This window comes from Aureobasidium subglaciale (genome assembly GCF_000721755.1).
Source record: "Aureobasidium subglaciale EXF-2481 unplaced genomic scaffold scaffold_23, whole genome shotgun sequence".
Taxonomy (NCBI): domain Eukaryota; kingdom Fungi; phylum Ascomycota; class Dothideomycetes; order Dothideales; family Saccotheciaceae; genus Aureobasidium; species Aureobasidium subglaciale.
In genome coordinates this window covers 164,513-183,179 of record NW_013566972.1, presented here as the reverse complement: position 1 = coordinate 183,179, position 18,667 = coordinate 164,513, and the positions used below count along the sequence as shown (strand labels likewise).

Genomic DNA, 18,667 nt, shown 5'->3' with positions numbered 1-18,667 from the left:
ATGCCGCTTCTCACCCACGCCTCATCTTGTATCCACACGCCTCGTTCCGGATCTCGTCCCACACAGACGAGATGATTCCTTCTAGTGCCCAATCAGGGACCTCAAGGCAACCGACACCCTGGTGCTCGGGAGTTGACATCTGTTTCAGCGGCTTCGCATTCGCAACTGCTCCACGTGCAAAGCCGAAGTCGATGCCTCGATATCGATTCAATCCTTAAGATGTATGAGTTCGTCTATCATGGCCACGTGGATACTTCCCACTCATTGGGTAGCACCGAGATGATGTTTCTGTACGGCGAGTCATTTTTGACAGACGTCCGTCTACTTTTGCTTCTAGAAGAGTTGAGCTGACAGATCTCGTCTTTCCAAACGGGCAATGGCCAACCGTTTCAGCTTCAAAGCCAACTAGATTATCGCTTAATTGACTCGCGGCTATTGTTAGTGCTCGACTACCTTACTGAGACCTTTTGTACCGCCGTTGGTCAGCGTCATAATTTTCCGCTTTGACTATAGCTCAAGCCTTCGCATCGCTATCTTTACCCTCCTATCTCGAATTTGTCCTTCTTCTCGTTGCACCACCTCTCTGCATCGTGGAGAAGTGTTGGGCTGTTGTCGTCCATCGAAGTCAATAACAGCACTTGTCGAAGCCCTACTTTGAGCCCTCGCTGGGGTAGACTACCATGGCTCTCGATGCTATCTTGAAAGAAGTCTGGGTGAGCATCGACTTGAGACTTGTTCATGTATGAGCTGGACTGACAGAGCTCTAGGCTTTATACGCCATAGCTACATTCATCATTTTGGCTCGTTATGCAGTGCGTCTACGGACTGTCGGTATCAAGGGTCTTTACTGGGATGATTTGCTCTGTTTCGGTGTATTGATCTTCAATACATCAGACGCTGTTCTCGTTCATATTGTCCACTATACTGGCGAAAGCTCAGAGGTCAATGCGAAATGGCTAGAAACTGCTACGCAAGCAGACATCGACCGCGTAACATATGGGTCCAAGCTGGAATATGCTGCATGGTGTAGCTACCCTGCGCTGATCTGGTGCATGAAGTTCACCATGTTGTTCTTCTACAAGCGTCTCACTCTTGGATCGTTCCACAACAGGCTCATTAGATATCTGTTCTGGTTCACCGGTGTCTGCTACATTATTGTCTGGTTTGTGCTCATTTTCGGCTGCTTCCCGTAAGTCTCTCCGATCTCAGTAACCTGAACGTCATGTCTGACCTCGAACAGCACCCAGATGAACTGGCAAGTGACACCACAGCCTCCGTGGAAGTGCGCTTTCCGACCTCAAAACTTCCTTGCTGTTGCCATCCCTAATATCTTGACCGACGCCGCTATCCTTATGGTCCCAATTCCCATGCTTTGGCAGCTGAAGATGCCTTTGAAGAAGAAGATCACCATCGGAGCTGTCTTGTCGTCAGGATTGTTCGTCATTGCCGCCGCGATCATTCGTGTCGTTCTCTCCCTGGACGCAGCACCATCTGCTGCTAATATCAACGGCTGGGGCGTGCGAGAAACCTTCATTGGTATCTTCACCATCAACATACCTATTCTCCGTCCAGTCTTCAGCAGAGCCTTCTGGCTGCCAGGCCCCTATGATCCGAACGCTCCCGGCAGGGGATCGGGATACGCTGGTCACAACCTACACTCAACCCCAAACAAGTCCTTCAAGGGCACGAAGCTCGGCAGCGAGATTGACAAGTTAGCCGGAGCCAACGAATACGAACTTCACTCCAGGACCCCAGTGTCAGACAACTTCGATCTTGAAAGCAATGCATCAACAGAAAAGATGGTTCACACAAGGAGTAATCGTAGTCAAGACTACAGATACGACGTAGAAGATGGCGTCCGGGTAGAGACTTCGTACGCTATCCGCACGACACATCGCGATGAGGAGACAGGATCGATGGGCGGTACTTGGAATCACATTGGCTTGCCGAAATGAGGTCGATGAACATGCCTCTGTTTATGCTTGGGCCAAAAAGTTTCTACGTAATAATCGCTTTGTCTTCGGACTGACCCCACCTAAAGACATGATATCCGGGGTCATGCAGCACGAATCTCATTTAATCTTTTCTCTTACTTCTGATAAGCCTCTGTTTTCGGTGCGGTCGTCACTATGCTCTACTGACGCGGGTCCTACCATATATCCTCGTCGTGTGCAAGATACTGTCACACCCTCTCTCTCCCTAATGATCAAAGCAGGCAACGACGAGCTGTAGAAAGGCACAGTCATATCTCATGTTAGAGAACCTAGTGCAGGGAGTCGATGACACGAAGTAACTCGATGACGTCGTTGCAAGTCGAGAAACTATTGTGCTTTGAGGCAGCTCTAAGGGTGACAGTATCTCGCACACAGGGAGGATGGAATGTTCGTGCAAAGTCATGTTCGTGCAAGACCGCCAATGCTCGACCATAACGCTCGAGGAGAAGTTGAGAATCAGTGTCTAACAAGACTTGTTTGGAACACCTTGATGACCCTCACACCGACGTCATCATCATGAGCTCCATTTTCCAGCAACAACTCACAACGCCTTTTCTTGAGGGCACCTTCTCTGAGCTTCTGTGAACACGATTGCATTCAATGACGTTAGCCTCTCGTTCTACTGTGCTCCTTCGTCCTGCCTTGACGTCTTTTCCTGCAAGAACATCTCACATCTCCAAAGCGACCTTCATAACCTCAAACCACCACTTCACCTACTCTTCAAACAGCTCCATTAACCAGAAGAACTCTTTCCAACCCAAACGCGCAACCTTCACACAGTCGATTAGAAAAATGTCGCAAAAGTCAATGACTTCAAGGATCGCCATTCTGGGATCTGGTGAAGTCGGGTCTACGATTGCTTATTCGTTGATCTTGAACCCTGTGGCTGGCGAGATCCTTCTTGTCGATCCCAAGGAGGAGGTGCGTGATGCTCAGGTTCAGGACTTGTCGGATGCTACGTTCCATGGTGATACTACTACGCAAGTACGTGCTGGTACGCACAAGGAAGCCGGACAATGCGACATCATCGTCATCACCGCTGGAGCAGCACAGAAGAAGGGTAAGTCCGAGCATGAAGTGTCGAGGGTCTGAGAGCTGCATACTGATAATGTGACAGGAGAGAGCCGTACCGATCTCGTTGGTCGCAACCTCAAGATTCTGGGATCAGCAATTGAGGATATGAAGCCCTTCCGCAAGGACAGTATTATTGTCCTCGTCTCCAACCCCGTCGATATCTTGACCTACTTTGCGCAAAAGATGTCTGGACTTCCCAAGGATCAAGTCATTGGCAGTGGTACATTCCTCGACAGCGCCCGTCTACGTGGTATCCTTGCGCAAAAGTGTGGTGTCGCAGCTAGCTCCATCGAAGCCTATGTACTAGGCGAGCATGGTGATTCACAGATGGTAAGTCCTGCTCCCATTCGCAAACTTCACACTTATTGACACAATCACAGGTCGCATGGTCCCATGCCTCCGTCGGCGGCGTACCCCTCGAACTCGCCCTCCCAGACACCTCCATCAACAAATCCGCCATTGCAGAAGAAACCAAGAAAAAGGCCGCCGCCATCATGGAAAACAAAGGTGCTACAGCGTACGGTATCGGTGGTGTCACCGCGTCCATTTGCAAGTCTATTCTCTTTGACGAGGGCAGTGTCAGACCCCTCAGTCATTATCAAGATGACATGAAGGTGTGCTTGTCCATGCCGGTTGTGCTGGGTAGAAAGGGTGTTGTGAGACAGATCCCTATGAAATTGAGTGAGAGTGAGAAGAATGAGGTTGAGGAGAGCGCGAAAAGCTTGAGGGAGATTATTGAGGATGTGGAGAAGGAGCAGGAGAAGGAGTAAATTATTCATACGAGGAAGGGCATGTTAGCCATTGGGTGGTTGCTACGAACATACGCCAGATACGAAAGCTATACGTAATGTATCAACATTGAAGCCAAAGTAACATTTCAAAGGTGTACGAAGACTACGAGCAGATCGCCACCTCTATCTGAGTAAACCGACACTTTCAATGACCCTTGCCTTTGTCCAAGGTCACTAGTCACGGAACACATGTGAACAAGGAGGAGACACCAACCTCCATACCGACTCTCCCAACCACAGCACAAGAAGGATCACGATATACCGTCCTCTCCAACTCTCCCATTTCGTGATCTCCAAATACATGAAAGATTACGTGTTGATGCAACTTACCAGCCTGTCTTTCCTTTTTGATCATCTCCCACACATCTCTAGTACCCCCTTGAGACCTTATTGGAAAGTAGTGCAAAATGTCAATCTCAGATACTGGTGTGGCGAGAGAGCAGAACAGTCAAGGAGAGCAAGGGGTAAGGGACGTGCTGTCTTTCTCTGCTTGCCTCTGGCCATCCAGTTACGAAACAATCCATCATCTGGGTGAACTAAATTAAAACCAGGATCTGTATACGGCATTGCTTCCCTGACAGAGCTGCAAATTGGCAATCTAGCATTGGAGTTAAAGGCAGGGATAGCTTGGGACGAACAACGAATTGCTCACGTCCATCTGCACAGAAGATCCGGGATGCTGCTTTTGTAGTTGCTGCTCGCTGTATGGTCGCCTGGTGATAGTCCACTCTGAAGTTTCCTATTGTTATGTGAGATTTATTATCCACAAAGTGAATCTGAAAGCATGCTTTGGCCAGATTCAAATGTCAGAATGACTACTTACTCCAATGACTTGCTACTTCTGTGCATAGTATCAAGTAAATCAAGATCCTGTCAACATAGCCTCCCCGTATGCAGAATACTGTCATATCTACTTTTCCTCCATCGTCAAAGCGAGAGTAACGACGAGGTGTAGAAAGGCACAGTCATATCTTCGTAGCAATGAACCTCGCGCAGGGAGTCGAGTGACTTCAAGTATCTCGATCACAGTGCTGCAAGTTGAGAAAGTATCGTGCCTTGAGACAGCTCCCATGTGACAGTTTTCTGCATACGGGGAGGAGGCGATGTCTATCCCGCGGTATAAGGTATGTGCAAGACGTGATGATGCAATATCAGCATGTTGATGTCATGGTCGATAAACAGCAGACAGAACGCAGAGGCATGAAGATGCCTCGTCGAACACAAAAGGAACAAAGGCAACATGGATTCATGAAGTGCAGTCACCATCCTTGGAGTGCCGGGAAAGAGAGTGCTTGCCAGATATGCTCATTGATTGGGCTTCTTACCTGTGAAAGCACAGATATGCTATCTCGAAAGTACAGCGCACTAACCTCTACCCACGAGATAGAGGAAGTGTTGAACAGCCGACTCATGCATCGCTCGTTGTTCATGTGAAAGACAACACAGATAACAATAGCGATCAGGAGTCGACCCGGCGTTTGCTTATTTTGCATCATTATCGCCTTGAGAAACGACACAGAGAGCTGCAAGAGTCTGATGACGTTCAAGGATAGTAGAAGTCAGACCGATCAGGTTGCCTGGTTGAGATAGTGAGTGTGTATTTCGGTGAGCAACCCCAGCCTACTAGCTCTTGAATGGGGAAGCGCTGATAAACCGTCTTGCATGTAGGTTGGAGAGCAGTCAACGGTAGATGTACATGAGCTGGCTGTACGATAAGAGTGGCACATGGAGGGTTGCATCTCGTTGAAAGGATCGATGACCAATACAAGAATCGTATGTCGGACGTGGGTCAATCTGGCAATGATTGTTGGGCAGGTTGCATGATCAGTCATTGGTATTTTGTGCGTTGAACTCTTGTTGCATGACACAAAGTCTTGGGAAGGACCATGGACATGGATAGCAGCGGCGGGTGGAACACAAGGCAGCTCGATAGCAACGGTGGTCATTGGCTCGCAACCACTACTGCTTTTGGAATAAGACTTGGTTTCAAAAGTCCCGGGAGTAACCGCGTAGACCCTCGATATCCGGGAACAGGTGGATCAACACAACACAGGGCTGAATCGCGCACCAACATGACGACGAGGAGGAGAGCAGAAAGCAAAAGAGACGTAGGTCTGCATGAGACGCGCCAGAGGGGGCAGGTCAAGACAGACGTCAAGCGCGTGAGTGCGGTCATCAACGGGCATCTGCTGGGAAAGAAAGTATGAGGTGACACGCCCTTTGTTCAACTGACGCTAGCCTCCGCACGAGATGCAAAGCTTGGCAGGTCAGCACCACCAAATTTGACCAGATCTCAGACAGAGTTGGCAATTAGATTTGGAACAGGACGCGGTGACATGGGAAGCAGGCTAAAGTTGGATGAAGGAAACAGATGTTCATCCCTTGATCGGCTGGGATGTCGAGAATTGGAAGAAGCAAACAGAGATGGACAGCATCTGGAGGGTTCCATGGGAGTTGTCTTTACGTGTTTGCAACGATGGACCTCGGGATTAGCGCGCGGGCTTTCGGGTACGGCTTTCTAGAAGTGGTGAATAGATCGGCAAGAAAGGCCGGGTGTTTCGCGTGCCATCCATAAAGTCAAAAAGGTCGGTGGCAAAATTGGCCAGCTGTCTGTGGAATGTGACTGCTTCAGGGTCCTTTGTGAAATGAGTTGGTCGCTGATGGATGATTTGTGATGATAAGAACAACGGAGGAATTAGATAGTGATACAAGCAGGACGATGCAGGTACAGCAGGGATTGTGCAGCAGTACAGAAATCCCAATGGAGTGGCAAGGTGATGCAATCCAGCGAATGAATTGGTTGGGGGGCAGCCCAACAGTCGAGCTTCGGACGGTGAATTCTGGCCAGAGGCAGTCGTAGGTTTCCCCCACAGTATTTGCCTCGTCTATCAGGCCATGGCACATTTGACCCGAGCTCGCGTTGGTTCAAAAACTTGAGCCCGCCAGCACAGTTTCCTTCCTCTCTTCCAGCGCCCTCCACTAACACCAATCCTACCCCTCGACACTCATTTGTTCGAAGGAGGCTCTCGCATCTACTGCACTTGTAACTTGTGCAATATGCCTTCCCACCAGCCCGCCGCCGGCATGATGGCTGTCGACCCTGCCTACGTGTCGCAGCCTTCGCCCATGGCTTCCAAGGACGAGCCCAACCGTAGCAAGTCCTACGACCCCAAGAAGTCAGTCCTCGATCCCTGCAACCGTCAATTGACTAGACACTAACCATCTCTCAGGCCTCACATCACCGACACGCCTTTGACCAAGGCCAACTGGTATAAGCACGTCAACTGGCTGAATGTCTTCCTCATTGGTGGCATTCCCCTCATGGGTCTGATCCAGGCTTTCTGGACCCCTCTCCGTCTTTACACGGCCATCTGGGCAATTGCCTACTACTTCGCAACCGGTCTCGGTATCACCGCTGGCTACCATCGTCTCTGGGCCCACACTTCGTACCAGGCCACCACTCCTCTCAAGATCTTCCTCGCCGCTGTTGGTGGCGGTGCCGTTGAGGGTTCCATCAGATGGTGGGCCCGCGACCACCGCGCTCACCACCGTTACACCGACACCGACAAGGACCCTTACTCGGTTCGTAAGGGTCTTCTCTACTCCCATCTCGGCTGGATGATCATGAAGCAGAACCCCAAGAGAATCGGCCGTACCGACATCTCCGACCTCAACGACGATCCCGTTGTCGTCTGGCAGCACAAGAACTATCTTAAGGTCGTCTTCGGCATGGGTCTCATCTTCCCCACTCTCGTTGCCGGTCTCGGCTGGGGTGACTGGCTCGGTGGCTTCATCTACGCTGGTATCCTCCGTATCTTCTTCGTCCAGCAGGCCACCTTCTGTGTCAACTCCCTTGCCCACTGGCTCGGTGACCAGCCTTTCGATGACCGTAACTCCCCTCGTGATCACGTCATCACTGCCATCGTCACTCTCGGTGAGGGTTACCACAACTTCCACCACGAGTTCCCCTCCGACTACCGCAACGCTATCGAATGGCACCAGTACGACCCTACCAAGTGGTCCATCTGGACTTGGAAGCAGCTCGGTCTCGCTTACGACCTCAAGCAGTTCCGTTCCAACGAGATTGAGAAGGGTCGCGTCCAGCAGCTCCAGAAGAAGATTGACCGCAGGCGTGCTGAGCTCGACTGGGGAACTCCTCTTGAGACCCTCCCTGTCATGGAGTGGGATGACTACGTTGAGCAGTGCAAGAACGGTCGTCAACTCATCTCTGTCGCTGGTATCGTCCACGACTTGGGCGAGTCTAACTTCGTCAACGACCACCCTGGTGGTAAGGCCATGATCCGCTCTGGTATTGGCAAGGATGCCACCGCCATGTTCAACGGTGGTGTCTACTTCCACTCTAACGCTGCCCACAACCTTCTCTCGACCATGAGAGTCGGTGTCATCCGTGGTGGTATGGAGGTCGAGATCTGGAAGAAGGCTCAGCAGGAGAACAAGGACGCATACATCGCCAAGGACTCCAACGGCTCTCGTGTCGTCCGCGCTGGCTTCCAGCCCACCAAGGTCTTCGAGCCTTCCGCCACCGCTGGCGCTGCATGAAGAGATACCCCGTCGAGGCCCACTGCTTAGACCATTTTGTTTACGTCCTTCCCATTCCTCGCCCTTTCAGCGATCATCATTGTACATTCGGTAGCAATTGCGTCTCACCTCCACGGCTTCTAGTTTGAGCTCATTACGATCGCTATAGACGCGTCTTGTTGCACACTTAGATATGACTCTACCTAGTAAGCACCTACGCCCGACCATGGGTCGTCTATCTTAGATAGACATAATGTCATTTACGTCTCAATTCATTTCATCCCATTTTTCAGTGACCACTTCTACGAGCATGTCTTATTCTAACGATAGCCACCTCAAACTCTCCGTCGGTAAGCGCTCTCAGCTATTACGACTCTCACCATGAGGACACTTGTATCTCTACAGATATTGCATTACGAGATGAGGCTCACCAGAGCACCGACCTCGATCTCAACATCGAGTTGATGACGAAAGCCAAAACGACTGAGCATCGTAAAGGAAAGTCTCGACCCAACTGTTTGCTCCTACCAAAGCCAACTGTTCTTTGAAAGAAGACAACAGCGAAAGGAAACACGCAAACATCTCATCAAAGTGTTCAACAAACTGCTGTCAAATACATCTGGCAACAAGCCACAAATGACAGATATTGACCACGTGCCTGGGCTGCCTGAAGTTCGCCCATCTCGCATGAGATCTTCTATTCCCCGGTGTCCACCTCCACAACCTTATCGGATGAGCTTGTGTTTTTCTTCGAAATTCTCCGACTTTTTCTTCTTTTTTTTCTCTCCTTTTATTTCTCTCTCACCGCCTGAATAGCATGAAAATGTCATGTTATCCGATATTGCGATATTGCTGTTTTGGCCGTTCTTCTCATCGGAAAGAGTAGGAAATGCACTTTGTAATTTCCCAATTTCTTCACCGCTGGATGCTCACGTGGAGAGGATGTCTTAATTTCATCTTGGGGGTCAAACACCGGTGTGGAGGTTCTTTTTTTTTTGGTGGTTGGACCTCGGTACCACTTTTTCTCATTGCAACGCCAGGCTTGATGGGTTCGCTCCTCACGACTGTCGTTGAGTCTTCGCCTGCGTATGTCTGTCTATGAGTCAAAGGCATATGGGTTGATGGCTCATGTATGAATAGCGATCCTCCTTATTGATGTCGAGATTGACCCGTGCCTCCATCATGGACATAGGTTAGAAGTAAGGTAAGCAGTATATCTTTGGTGATGCTACAGAAAGACATCTCGATGGTATCGTTTTAGCAAGTGTTTTAAGCACATACAGCCTTCAACAAGGGTTTCCTTCTCTACAAGCCATCGAAAGCTCTCTCACAGAGCACGTCGCGAATGCCGAGTCATTGGATGTTGGGCGGCCCCTTTCTTGCTTCGAAGAAATTACCTCGATGTACCTGACGACGTATGCCCGGTCAATACACGTCATGTTCTTTACGTGGTGCTCGCCGATATAAGATGGCTGGCAGGGAGCTTGCATGAAGTCATGATATTGCCTTGTTCTCGAGGTCGTGAGACGGAGTGGTAAGTCAGTTCGTGGACCTGAGATGTTTGGCGAGCGGCACCGTCCTCAGATTCTCATCAAAGACAATCTTGTTATGTGCGAAATAGTCTTTTCGATGCAGTGCAGTGTTGAAGAGGGAGCGACTCACCTGGGTCACTCTCCAAGAGCCCAACTATCTTGGAGCAGTCTCTCTGGATCCCTTGGAACTACCCACTCTGTTTTGACGACCTTGCCTTCCATGGGCTTTGTTCCCATCACGATATGATACAATGTCTCGTGAACCATCATGTTCACTTTTCCTGGGTAGGGGAGGTGAGTGGTATATTATCAGAAGATGATGAAATGCATATAACCACTCTTTCGATCAACAAGTCTCGAACGCAGCGTCTCTTGACACAAGGTTCTAGAAAATGAGTCGTATACTGCGTTCTCGCAGCACAACCTTGCAACTAATATCATATCGAGAGGGCATCTTTTGTAATAACATGACTGGGCACTTTCCGAGAGAGTTTTTGGCACTCCACCCGATGATCCCCTGCATATGTGTATACATATTCACAAGGTATGACAAGTTGTTTTCTGTTGAGATCTCTCATAATCGTGCTTGGTGATGAGAACGAGAAAGCCGAAAGTTGACACTCCATGAATTACACTAGCACGGAACTTTTCCGCGTTGCTTACAACAAGCATATATCCCAATGTGGTAAATATCCCTCCGTGGACACGACGAGGTCTTTTCATGCACTGGTATATATATCATCGCATCGCCAGAGAACAAAATCATTCTAACAAGTATATCGGTCCTTTCTCTCGGATACTCAAGCAGTCTCCATCGCTCTTTCACATCATCTTTGAATTTGACCATCATGACACTTTACGACAAGATTGCCATTATTGGACATAATGGATGGGCTGCACAAGCAATTGTGAAGGCTCTAGCAGCTCAAGCATTTGAACAACCTATCAGAATCATTGCTCGTGAGCAGTCTAGTATCGATACTCTTCCTAACAACGTCGAAGTTGTACGTTACTCGTGGGATAATCCCTCTTCCATCACATCTGCATTGGACGGTGTCGACATTCTTCTGTAAGTACAACAGAAGGTAATCATTCCACTACGATCTAGATGACTGACCTTTCACAGCTCATTTATTGGTCATGCAGGCCTCAAAGATCAGGAAAAGATGGTGCCATATATGCGTGATGCAGGTGTAAAGCTTTTTGCACCTTCAGATCTTGCACTGCCTTATACGGCTGAAGAGAGGGAACATGTTACTGTCCCTCGCGAGAAAGAAGAGCTCGAGCATAAGTTACATGCTGCAGGTGTGCCGTTCGTCACTATCGTGATTGGTAACTTTACTTCTTTTGCTCTGGATTCGCCGTAAGTTTTGACATCTGGAGCTTCTAAAGCTGTAATTCCTGCTTCCAAGGCTAACTTCTATGTAACAGTTACATGGGTATCGATCTTGTCAATAACCGTATCTTGCATACTGGAGAAAGCAGAACTAATCCTGTATATCTATGGTATGTCCCGATATCGAAACTTCGAGATCAACAACCAGCTAACACACCACCATAGTTCTCGTGACTACGTCGCCGCAGGCTATGCCTCCATCTTCACCCAATCCACCATCCCCTTCCTCTCCGACCGCACAATAGGCCTCAACGAACTCCACCCAACAACCGCAGACATAGAAGCGGCCATGCACAAAAAGTCCGGCGTGCCACCGAGTACCGCATTCGACAGCCTCAAAAACGCTGCTGAATTGGCAAAGCAAGACAGATTAGACGCTTTGGTACGTAAGAAGATGGGCGATGGTACCCATAATGTTGGTAATGACATTTGGGAAGTTGAGGGATATGAGAAGAAGACACTGGAGGATTTCATCATTGGGGATGCGCTTGACGACCCACCGTATATTAGGGGTGATGAGCAGACTCGTCGTTTCTTGGATGAGTACTTTGATTAGATCTATTTCTATGGTATGAGTCCAGGTTAGTGTATAGCAATCTACCGAATGGCAATCCGAAACATGACACCTTTCAGGTCGTATATGAGCCCAGAACCGTCAACACAAAACTGTACAGAGTCAAAGTTGCGTCCATGTAGTTCGAAATGGTAGTATAAGGACTAGCACCAATTACCGCAGTACATAGTTTTCCCACTGTTTTCAGATGGCTGATTTCTTCGCATACAAGCAAATTGTGCTTTCGGAGCAGCACCCTAGCTGACACCAAGCACCATTGATATGCTCCCGTCAGCTGGTCACCTTTTTGACTTACTGTCGATTCTGTACCTTGGCTCAATTATCGCGGCATATGAGCTGGAGCTTGGAGTCGGATTCAGTCTCGAAATTATATTGTGGGTATGACTTCTAACTATAAAGACACGAAGCAGACTATTGATACAGTGCGAACGGTGTCGCAAGCATACAATTTGCGAATGGTTCGGTTCACGACGTAGCAAAGATTGGAGGGGGGGAGCCTCCTACAAAGAGACCACACGCTTGTTGTCTATGCCCGAAAGGCCACAGTTCTCGGCTACTCTGCGAACAAGTCCACAACCATGGTTGGCTCCGTACAAAGACTCGGACCTAACACACGACATATCCCGGTTTCTGTCCTCGCTCTGGCCATGGAGCTCACCTCCACGTCCACCAAACGCACAAGCTCAAGCTCTTCTGTACATGCTCAAAGCTCTGGAAGCAGCAATAGAGACATATCTCGAAGAATCCGTTCGGCATATCAAAATCACAAACCCCGTACTTATCGAATATCCACGCTTCTACAATCACACGATAACTTTAGCCAGCTCAGCCCCCGGAATGATACTAGGCAAGTACAATCTTCTTGCAGCTGAAGCCGCGGCAACAGCCTACGATATCAGAGGGAGTTGCAACATGCATGACTACGTCCCCTCTGGAGCAGAAGACAAATCATCACCTTTATTCGTGGCTGTAAGCCATGACCGCGCTGCACTCACCGCTGTCCTGATGGTCGAAGATTGCGACATCTACGAAGATCTTCGCACCTTCCATAATACCACACTTGGCAGCGATAATAGTATCAGTGCGGAAGAACAATATACCATGATGAGAAGCGGTCTAGAAGCGGTCATGAAACCACCTTATCCAAAGAGCATGTACACGTCCACGAAAATCTGGGATGTCATTCTCCTCGGCGAGTCGACGGATGATCCAGTATTGCATTCTGTACTTGAGGATGTCCTGGCATACGCGCTTATTGACCATAAATTTGCTATTGAGATCAAAGACGCAAAGGCAGTCAGTCCTCTGTTTGCTGCTGCTCGTGGTGCAGCTAAAGGATGTTTAGGCTAGGAGATTGAGTAAGACATATGTTGGCTTGTTTGGTGAGCGGATGATACGAACGAGCGTCTATAAGAGAGAGGCAGTTGGGAAGTGGACATTGGAGGGATATCAGACGGATGTGGGTGGTGATGGACAAAGCAAGCGGTGCTCATCTCAACGTCAAGCTCCTCGCAGACATAGATGTTCGGATACCAGAGACCTTGGATTCATACAGCCGCAAGTCCACCAAGCTCTTGTCAGCGAGAGGACACGGTGTTCGGCGAGCCAAGTAAGCACGGTCTTGTCAGTGACATTCGTGTAAGGACGATGCGAGATTCAGGGAATATCTTAGCACTCGAAATACGGAAATGAAGAGAGTAGTGGGTGGTCAAGATGTGATTCGGATCGGACCTAAGGACAGATATATCCTTCCTATATAGCAGCAGTACCCTCAGTCCTGAACTCAGGCATGAACTGGTTCACAAAAGCATCAGCTTCATTCGTCACGCCATCCACATCCATCTTTGCCAAAACCTCATTCATAGCCTCCACCACGTCTCTCTCCTCAAGAACCTCGTGCATAATGTCTCCTTCTTGTCTCCAGTAGTCGCTGACCCTGTTTCTGAAACCAGCTTCCCTCATGACGACATTTCTGACAGCAGACAGAGAGCGGAACTTTGCAAGAGACTTTTCGAAAGCCTTTGTTTGAGCTTCAAGGATAAGGGCGGGCGAGGGTGGAATGACAAAGGCGCGGTTTGTGGCGGAAGCCCAAATGGCGAGGCCGAGGACTGCATCTACGACACAAATGGAGAGATGTGACACCAAGTAGCGTGTCCAGAAAAAGTTCTCGACCTCGCCGAAAGTAGCAGCACGAGCATTACGCTGGTGCTCGTATGTAGCGACAGAAGAAACATCTGCGATCATGACGGCAATGGCGGATAGAATGGCAGCGGTTCTCCAGCGTGCGGCGGATGATCCTCCGATGATGGTAGAGGTAGCGAGGCCGAGGAAGAGCAGGTGCATGAGATGTGTCTTGAGCAGCGAAGGCAGAGCGCAAATCAGGTAGTTTGTGCCGACATCATGAGCTTTTGGGTCATCGACCAAAGGGCAATTACACAGGACTTCAGGGCCGAAACGGAGGTATTGTAATCTTGCTTCCAGTCCTCCTGTCGAAAAGACATTGCGTAGTGCCTCGTCCTGAGGTGTCAGAGCCGACAGTCTGTTGAAGAGAACATTCGTCGGTGTTTGTAGTCGCGAACCAGTCTTGCTGAAGATGTTGTTCGGCGTGAAATACGGAAGGGTGAAGATCAGCGAGACGACAGCGCTCGCGAAGATGAGGTTCAGGGCGCGAGACGCTTCGGGCGACACGGGCACTCGTTGTGCATTTGTGGGCGCGCGAAGACTACGGTAGAATGCTATGACTCGAGGAAGGAGCATGGGTCCAAAGAAGAGGAGAGCCGACTGGATGCTGTATGACAGTTGTTAGCTTGATCATCTCCCTATGCAGCTGTTGATGCAACGTACGTGCTCCAGGACACCATGGTGGCTATTGTGCCTTGTCGATATCGCAATGAGCGCGTATGAGATCACACTGGAAGGTTGACAGCGGTCAGCGCGTAAAAACAAGACGTAGCTGGTCAGTCGTGAAATGTACAATGATGGTGGAATTGGGAAGCTGCCGTCCAAACGCCGGCCTCTTCTCCGCACCTGTCGTCGTTGAACACTTTCCACCTTCGAGGTCCATTTCTTTGTCCAACTGACCTTCAGCACCTTGATTTGCTTATAATCAATTGTTTTCTAATTGATAAAACCATGGCTGTCTCTGTCTACTTTGAAGCCTATGTTTTGTGTCGCGTGTGCGGGGCGAGCCATGCATTAGGGATGTCTTACCAACCAGGGGAAGACTGAACTAAGGCACATAGCGGGACGAGATACAGAAGAGCTTTGCGACAGCATCTCTAAAGATATTGATCCACTCAGAGGAGAGGAAGATGGGTATCGTTATATTTGGTCATCTCTCAAAGCTATGTCCTGCTGGACCCGACTGCAAGCAGAAGCTCCCCAAATACGCTGGTCAATTCTCTAGTCCCAGCCTGGTGAGCCAGTAGCCCAACCGGCCTCATCATACTCATAGTCGAACTCGCTGGGGCTGTCGCAGTCCTCGGCTCTGTCTTGCACAGGCAGTCCGTGTTCTACATGATCAAATACCACCTCCTCACCATGGTACATAAAAGAACCTTCCGTCGGACGACGCCATTCGGGGAGTACCGTGAACATCGAGTAGCCCCATTCCGGAAGGCCAGCCAAGGGTGCAACTCCTTGTATGAGATGTCTGCGACGAGGCCAGTGGAACTTCTTGTTCATCTCGAAAAGTGTGGTGTACATGCTGCAGTCGGCACGAGTGTCGAACACACGGTCTTGTTCCTCCTGGATGTCGAGCAAAGCAAATTCCTCCTGGAAGATGTTTTCCACAAAAATCTGGAACCACATGTCTCGCTCTTGGTCAGGACCACGGTCAACAATAGTCATGTCAATCTCGGACCATATGCCCATCCGCTTGAGGCTGAGGAGTTCCGATGTGCAGTCAGCGATACCAGAGAACGGGTCTATGGATAGTCAGAAAGGATCTTTCAAGCGGTTAGCTTACGGATGGAGAAAGACTTACTGAATTTTGGCAGCTTGAACCTCGCTCCGAACTTGAAGACGACATAAGGCATTTTGGCCAAGACTACTTTCGAGAGTTTCAACCACTCTGACAGGGGGGGTAGAGTTGGCTCGTCTTCTTCATCCATGTCTTCCTCGGGTCCAGAACGCGTGAATTCGGGAAACCCGTAAATGATCCATAGAGTGGCTGTGCGGAGACACAGAGGCCAGTATTCTTCTCGGATCAGCTTGTTGATCTCGAGCAATCTTGGGTAGTGCATCTCATCGATGTAAACGTCTTCAACTTCGAGTCCCTTGGGTGAAGTGAATGTGACTCGATTCTTGTCGTTGTCCATGAGCTCCTCGTAAACCATCATGCGTAGTTCTTTCGGTAGATCGAGGAAGCGGAATGGCTGCTGTGCGCCTGCCATCATGGGAGCGTCCGTACTGGGAACGCGGTCATGGATCGTGGGAGTGTCTGGAACAGGATGATCGTCTTCCTTTGAGGGAGTGTCCAGACTTGAGGTAAGAACATTCGTGATAGAGACGTCCGAAAGCAATGATTCACCCTCCATGGTTGGAGCGTCTAGGTCTGAAGGATTGTTCTCCATGTATGAGTTGTACGATAGATGAAAAGTCCGAGGGAGACTCCGACGCGAAGGAAATGTGGTGCGGAAGGCACAAGTGACCGCTGGACAGTGAGCGTCGACAATAGAAGCGTCAGATCCGGCGCTCGCACGGACTTTTGCCGGTCGTCGTTGCCTTGGGAGTGATCTCTTCGGATTGATAGTGCTGCGGGCGAGTGAACACCGTACCTTTCTAACCGTCAGAATAGATCGTTTTCTGTGGGACAAAAGAGCGAGATGCACTTTGACAACACGATACTGGAGACAAGCGACCACAAATGATCAAAACGAAGAAAAACCAGTTAAACATATCTAGAGAGACTTTAGAAGTATTCTTTGCCAGCACCACCATTGGGACCATGAGGCGAGTTACGCTTGTACTCGGCCAACTCTTGCATATCCTTCTCCCACTGCGCATCGGCTGCATCACGTTCACGGCGGCCAGCACGTCTCGACTTGATGCAGCAGAAGATGAAGGCTACCAAAGCAATGGCGAAGACTGCTACCGAACCAGCGGCAATTGCAGCTTGTGCCCATTTGGGGAGAGCCTTGTAGTGTGCCTCAGCGCCATGGGGTTTGGAGAGGCGTTGAGCGACGGTGCTGTTGCCAGCTGCTATCTTGATGGACTCCCAGGAGCCGGTTTGATCGCCGTAAGTGTAGGTGCTGCCAGTGCTGTAGTCGGCTACGTAGACACGCTCCATAGTCATGGTGAAGGGCGTTTGATGGTAGTCCACAATACCTCCAGCCCATTCGATAGTGCCGTTGGAGTTCGAGTCTGGGTCACCTCCTGCCCAGATACCAATCTTGAGTTTCATAGGAGTCTGGGGGTAGTTCTCGCCATTGAGAGCATCTGCGTACTTCAGCGTACGCAGCACTTTGTCGTCGACGATCCATTGCAATTGCTCTTTCGTCCAGTCGAGGGTGTAGTTGTGGATGGTGCCTGTGACATCGTCGACATCGTAGTAGATGGCGCGATCGTATGAGGTCGTGTTGCCCTTGCCGAAGTAGTTTGTCTCGACGCTTGTGTTGTTTCCACCCAGCCACTCCCAATCAATCTCGTCAAGGTCGTCAGATTCGAGGACGACTGATGATACGATGCCGACACCTGGTGCGGCCTTCATTATGACGCTGACTTGTCCGAAGAACATGTAGAAGTTGGACTCGAGAGTCGGGCTGTCGCCTTTGCCGTTGATCTGCGTCTGGTCAGTGTCTAGATTCTGAATGCCTTGGTGCGAAACAAGCACATACTGTGAATTGAGCGCCAACATCGGTATAGTCTGGAGTACCACCAGTTGTGTTCCAGATCTTGGTATCTGCAATGACCGAGTCTGTAAAGTTCCAGTCATGCCATGTACCAAAGGCAGGGTTCGGTGTGCAAGTGGTGTTGAACAATGGGTTGCAGTCTGAGAAAGTCTGAGCCGAGACCTTTGAGACAGCGGTCGCGGCCAGCACGAATGCTGCTGTCTTCATAAAGCCTGCCATTTTATATAGTCCTGTAGGCTGAGATCGTGTCTGAGATCTGTCGTATAGCTGGGATGCTAAAGTCGTGGTCGTTCTGATATGATCGAGTCGAAAGAATGGACGCGTGCCTGTATTGCACGTCTGGTATAAGGAGTGGATGCTGGGCGAATGGCCTCAAGCAAGGGGTAGTTGAAGGAAAGGACGAATCACTGCTCACACGCAAGACAACAGAGAGGAGGGAGAGGATAAAGAGAAAAGTGATGTGCCCAACCTTCTTGAGACCTTCAATCTAAGCCTACCGTGCCATTAGATCCTTATCGACCACTTGCAATCGCCGTAGACGGGCGAGGGGCGTTTCAGAAGGCGGCCCCGACTGCTCAGGGGTTGTTCCTTGCATGTCCGGGAGTGGTGGAAAAGGTTAGTGGCATGCTCCCCGCATTCTTGGTGCTCGTGCAAAATCTGGTTGAAGAACCCCCCCCGAGTTTCACAGGCGCCTGTTTGCTTGTCGCAAGTCAAACTCCCTGATGATATAGTGTGACAACTATGAGATCACCACATATTGGCCAAGATGCTCAGGCCCTCATCCACTCGAGGCGCCGTCTCATCAGTTATCTGACTTGCGGTGCTGTTCAATAAATGTCGCGATGCGCTTTGGACAGCCGTGGGCATATCTACCCGGCTCGTACAGCATGGACCCAACCCAATTTGGACAGCTTC

General features: G+C 49.8%; 8 protein-coding genes across 8 annotated transcripts; 5 read left to right on the top strand and 3 right to left on the bottom strand.

Moving 5' to 3' along the window:
• The first annotated feature begins 383 nt into the window (after positions 1–383).
• On the top strand, positions 384–2,014 carry AUEXF2481DRAFT_435975 (uncharacterized protein). Its single transcript, XM_013485283.1, has 3 exons — positions 384–713; positions 768–1,189; positions 1,241–2,014. Exons 1-3 carry the CDS (start codon positions 681–683, stop codon positions 1,953–1,955), a joined length of 1,170 nt encoding a protein of 389 aa, XP_013340737.1. The 5' UTR covers positions 384–680; the 3' UTR covers positions 1,956–2,014.
• A 787-nt stretch (positions 2,015–2,801) lies between these two features.
• Positions 2,802–3,838, top strand: AUEXF2481DRAFT_68950 (uncharacterized protein; the record flags this gene model as incomplete). Its single annotated transcript, XM_013485247.1, has 3 exons — positions 2,802–3,054; positions 3,112–3,398; positions 3,449–3,838. 3 exons carry the CDS (start codon positions 2,802–2,804, stop codon positions 3,836–3,838), a joined length of 930 nt encoding a protein of 309 aa, XP_013340701.1.
• A 2,985-nt stretch (positions 3,839–6,823) lies between these two features.
• On the top strand, positions 6,824–8,668 carry AUEXF2481DRAFT_43283 (uncharacterized protein). The gene is made up of 2 exons (XM_013485217.1): positions 6,824–7,035; positions 7,090–8,668. Exons 1-2 carry the CDS (start codon positions 6,917–6,919, stop codon positions 8,417–8,419), a joined length of 1,449 nt encoding a protein of 482 aa, XP_013340671.1. The 5' UTR covers positions 6,824–6,916; the 3' UTR covers positions 8,420–8,668.
• Positions 8,669–10,778: 2,110 nt separating this feature from the next.
• On the top strand, positions 10,779–11,882 carry AUEXF2481DRAFT_32396 (uncharacterized protein; the record flags this gene model as incomplete). The annotated part of the gene is made up of 4 exons (XM_013485195.1): positions 10,779–10,999; positions 11,057–11,293; positions 11,362–11,436; positions 11,492–11,882. 4 exons carry the CDS (start codon positions 10,779–10,781, stop codon positions 11,880–11,882), a joined length of 924 nt encoding a protein of 307 aa, XP_013340649.1.
• Positions 11,883–12,428: 546 nt separating this feature from the next.
• Positions 12,429–13,250, top strand: AUEXF2481DRAFT_7884 (uncharacterized protein; the record flags this gene model as incomplete). The annotated part of the gene is made up of 1 exon (XM_013485162.1): positions 12,429–13,250. The coding sequence occupies one exon, from the start codon at positions 12,429–12,431 to the stop codon at positions 13,248–13,250; it is 822 nt and encodes a 273-aa protein (XP_013340616.1).
• Positions 13,251–13,652: 402 nt separating this feature from the next.
• AUEXF2481DRAFT_7883 (uncharacterized protein) lies at positions 13,653–14,761 on the bottom strand (the record flags this gene model as incomplete). The annotated part of the gene is made up of 2 exons (XM_013485161.1): positions 13,653–14,688; positions 14,745–14,761. 2 exons carry the CDS (start codon positions 14,759–14,761, stop codon positions 13,653–13,655), a joined length of 1,053 nt encoding a protein of 350 aa, XP_013340615.1.
• Positions 14,762–15,063: 302 nt separating this feature from the next.
• AUEXF2481DRAFT_434220 (uncharacterized protein) lies at positions 15,064–16,738 on the bottom strand. The gene is made up of 3 exons (XM_013485282.1): positions 16,733–16,738; positions 15,886–16,678; positions 15,064–15,826 (listed from the first exon to the last, which is right to left on the bottom strand). Exons 2-3 carry the CDS (start codon positions 16,472–16,474, stop codon positions 15,303–15,305), a joined length of 1,113 nt encoding a protein of 370 aa, XP_013340736.1. The 5' UTR covers positions 16,475–16,678; positions 16,733–16,738; the 3' UTR covers positions 15,064–15,302.
• Positions 16,739–16,812: 74 nt separating this feature from the next.
• Positions 16,813–17,971, bottom strand: AUEXF2481DRAFT_7881 (glycoside hydrolase family 16 protein; the record flags this gene model as incomplete). Its single annotated transcript, XM_013485160.1, has 2 exons — positions 16,813–17,682; positions 17,738–17,971. The coding sequence occupies 2 exons, from the start codon at positions 17,969–17,971 to the stop codon at positions 16,813–16,815; spliced, it is 1,104 nt and encodes a 367-aa protein (XP_013340614.1).
• Between the last annotated feature and the right edge of the window lie 696 nt (positions 17,972–18,667).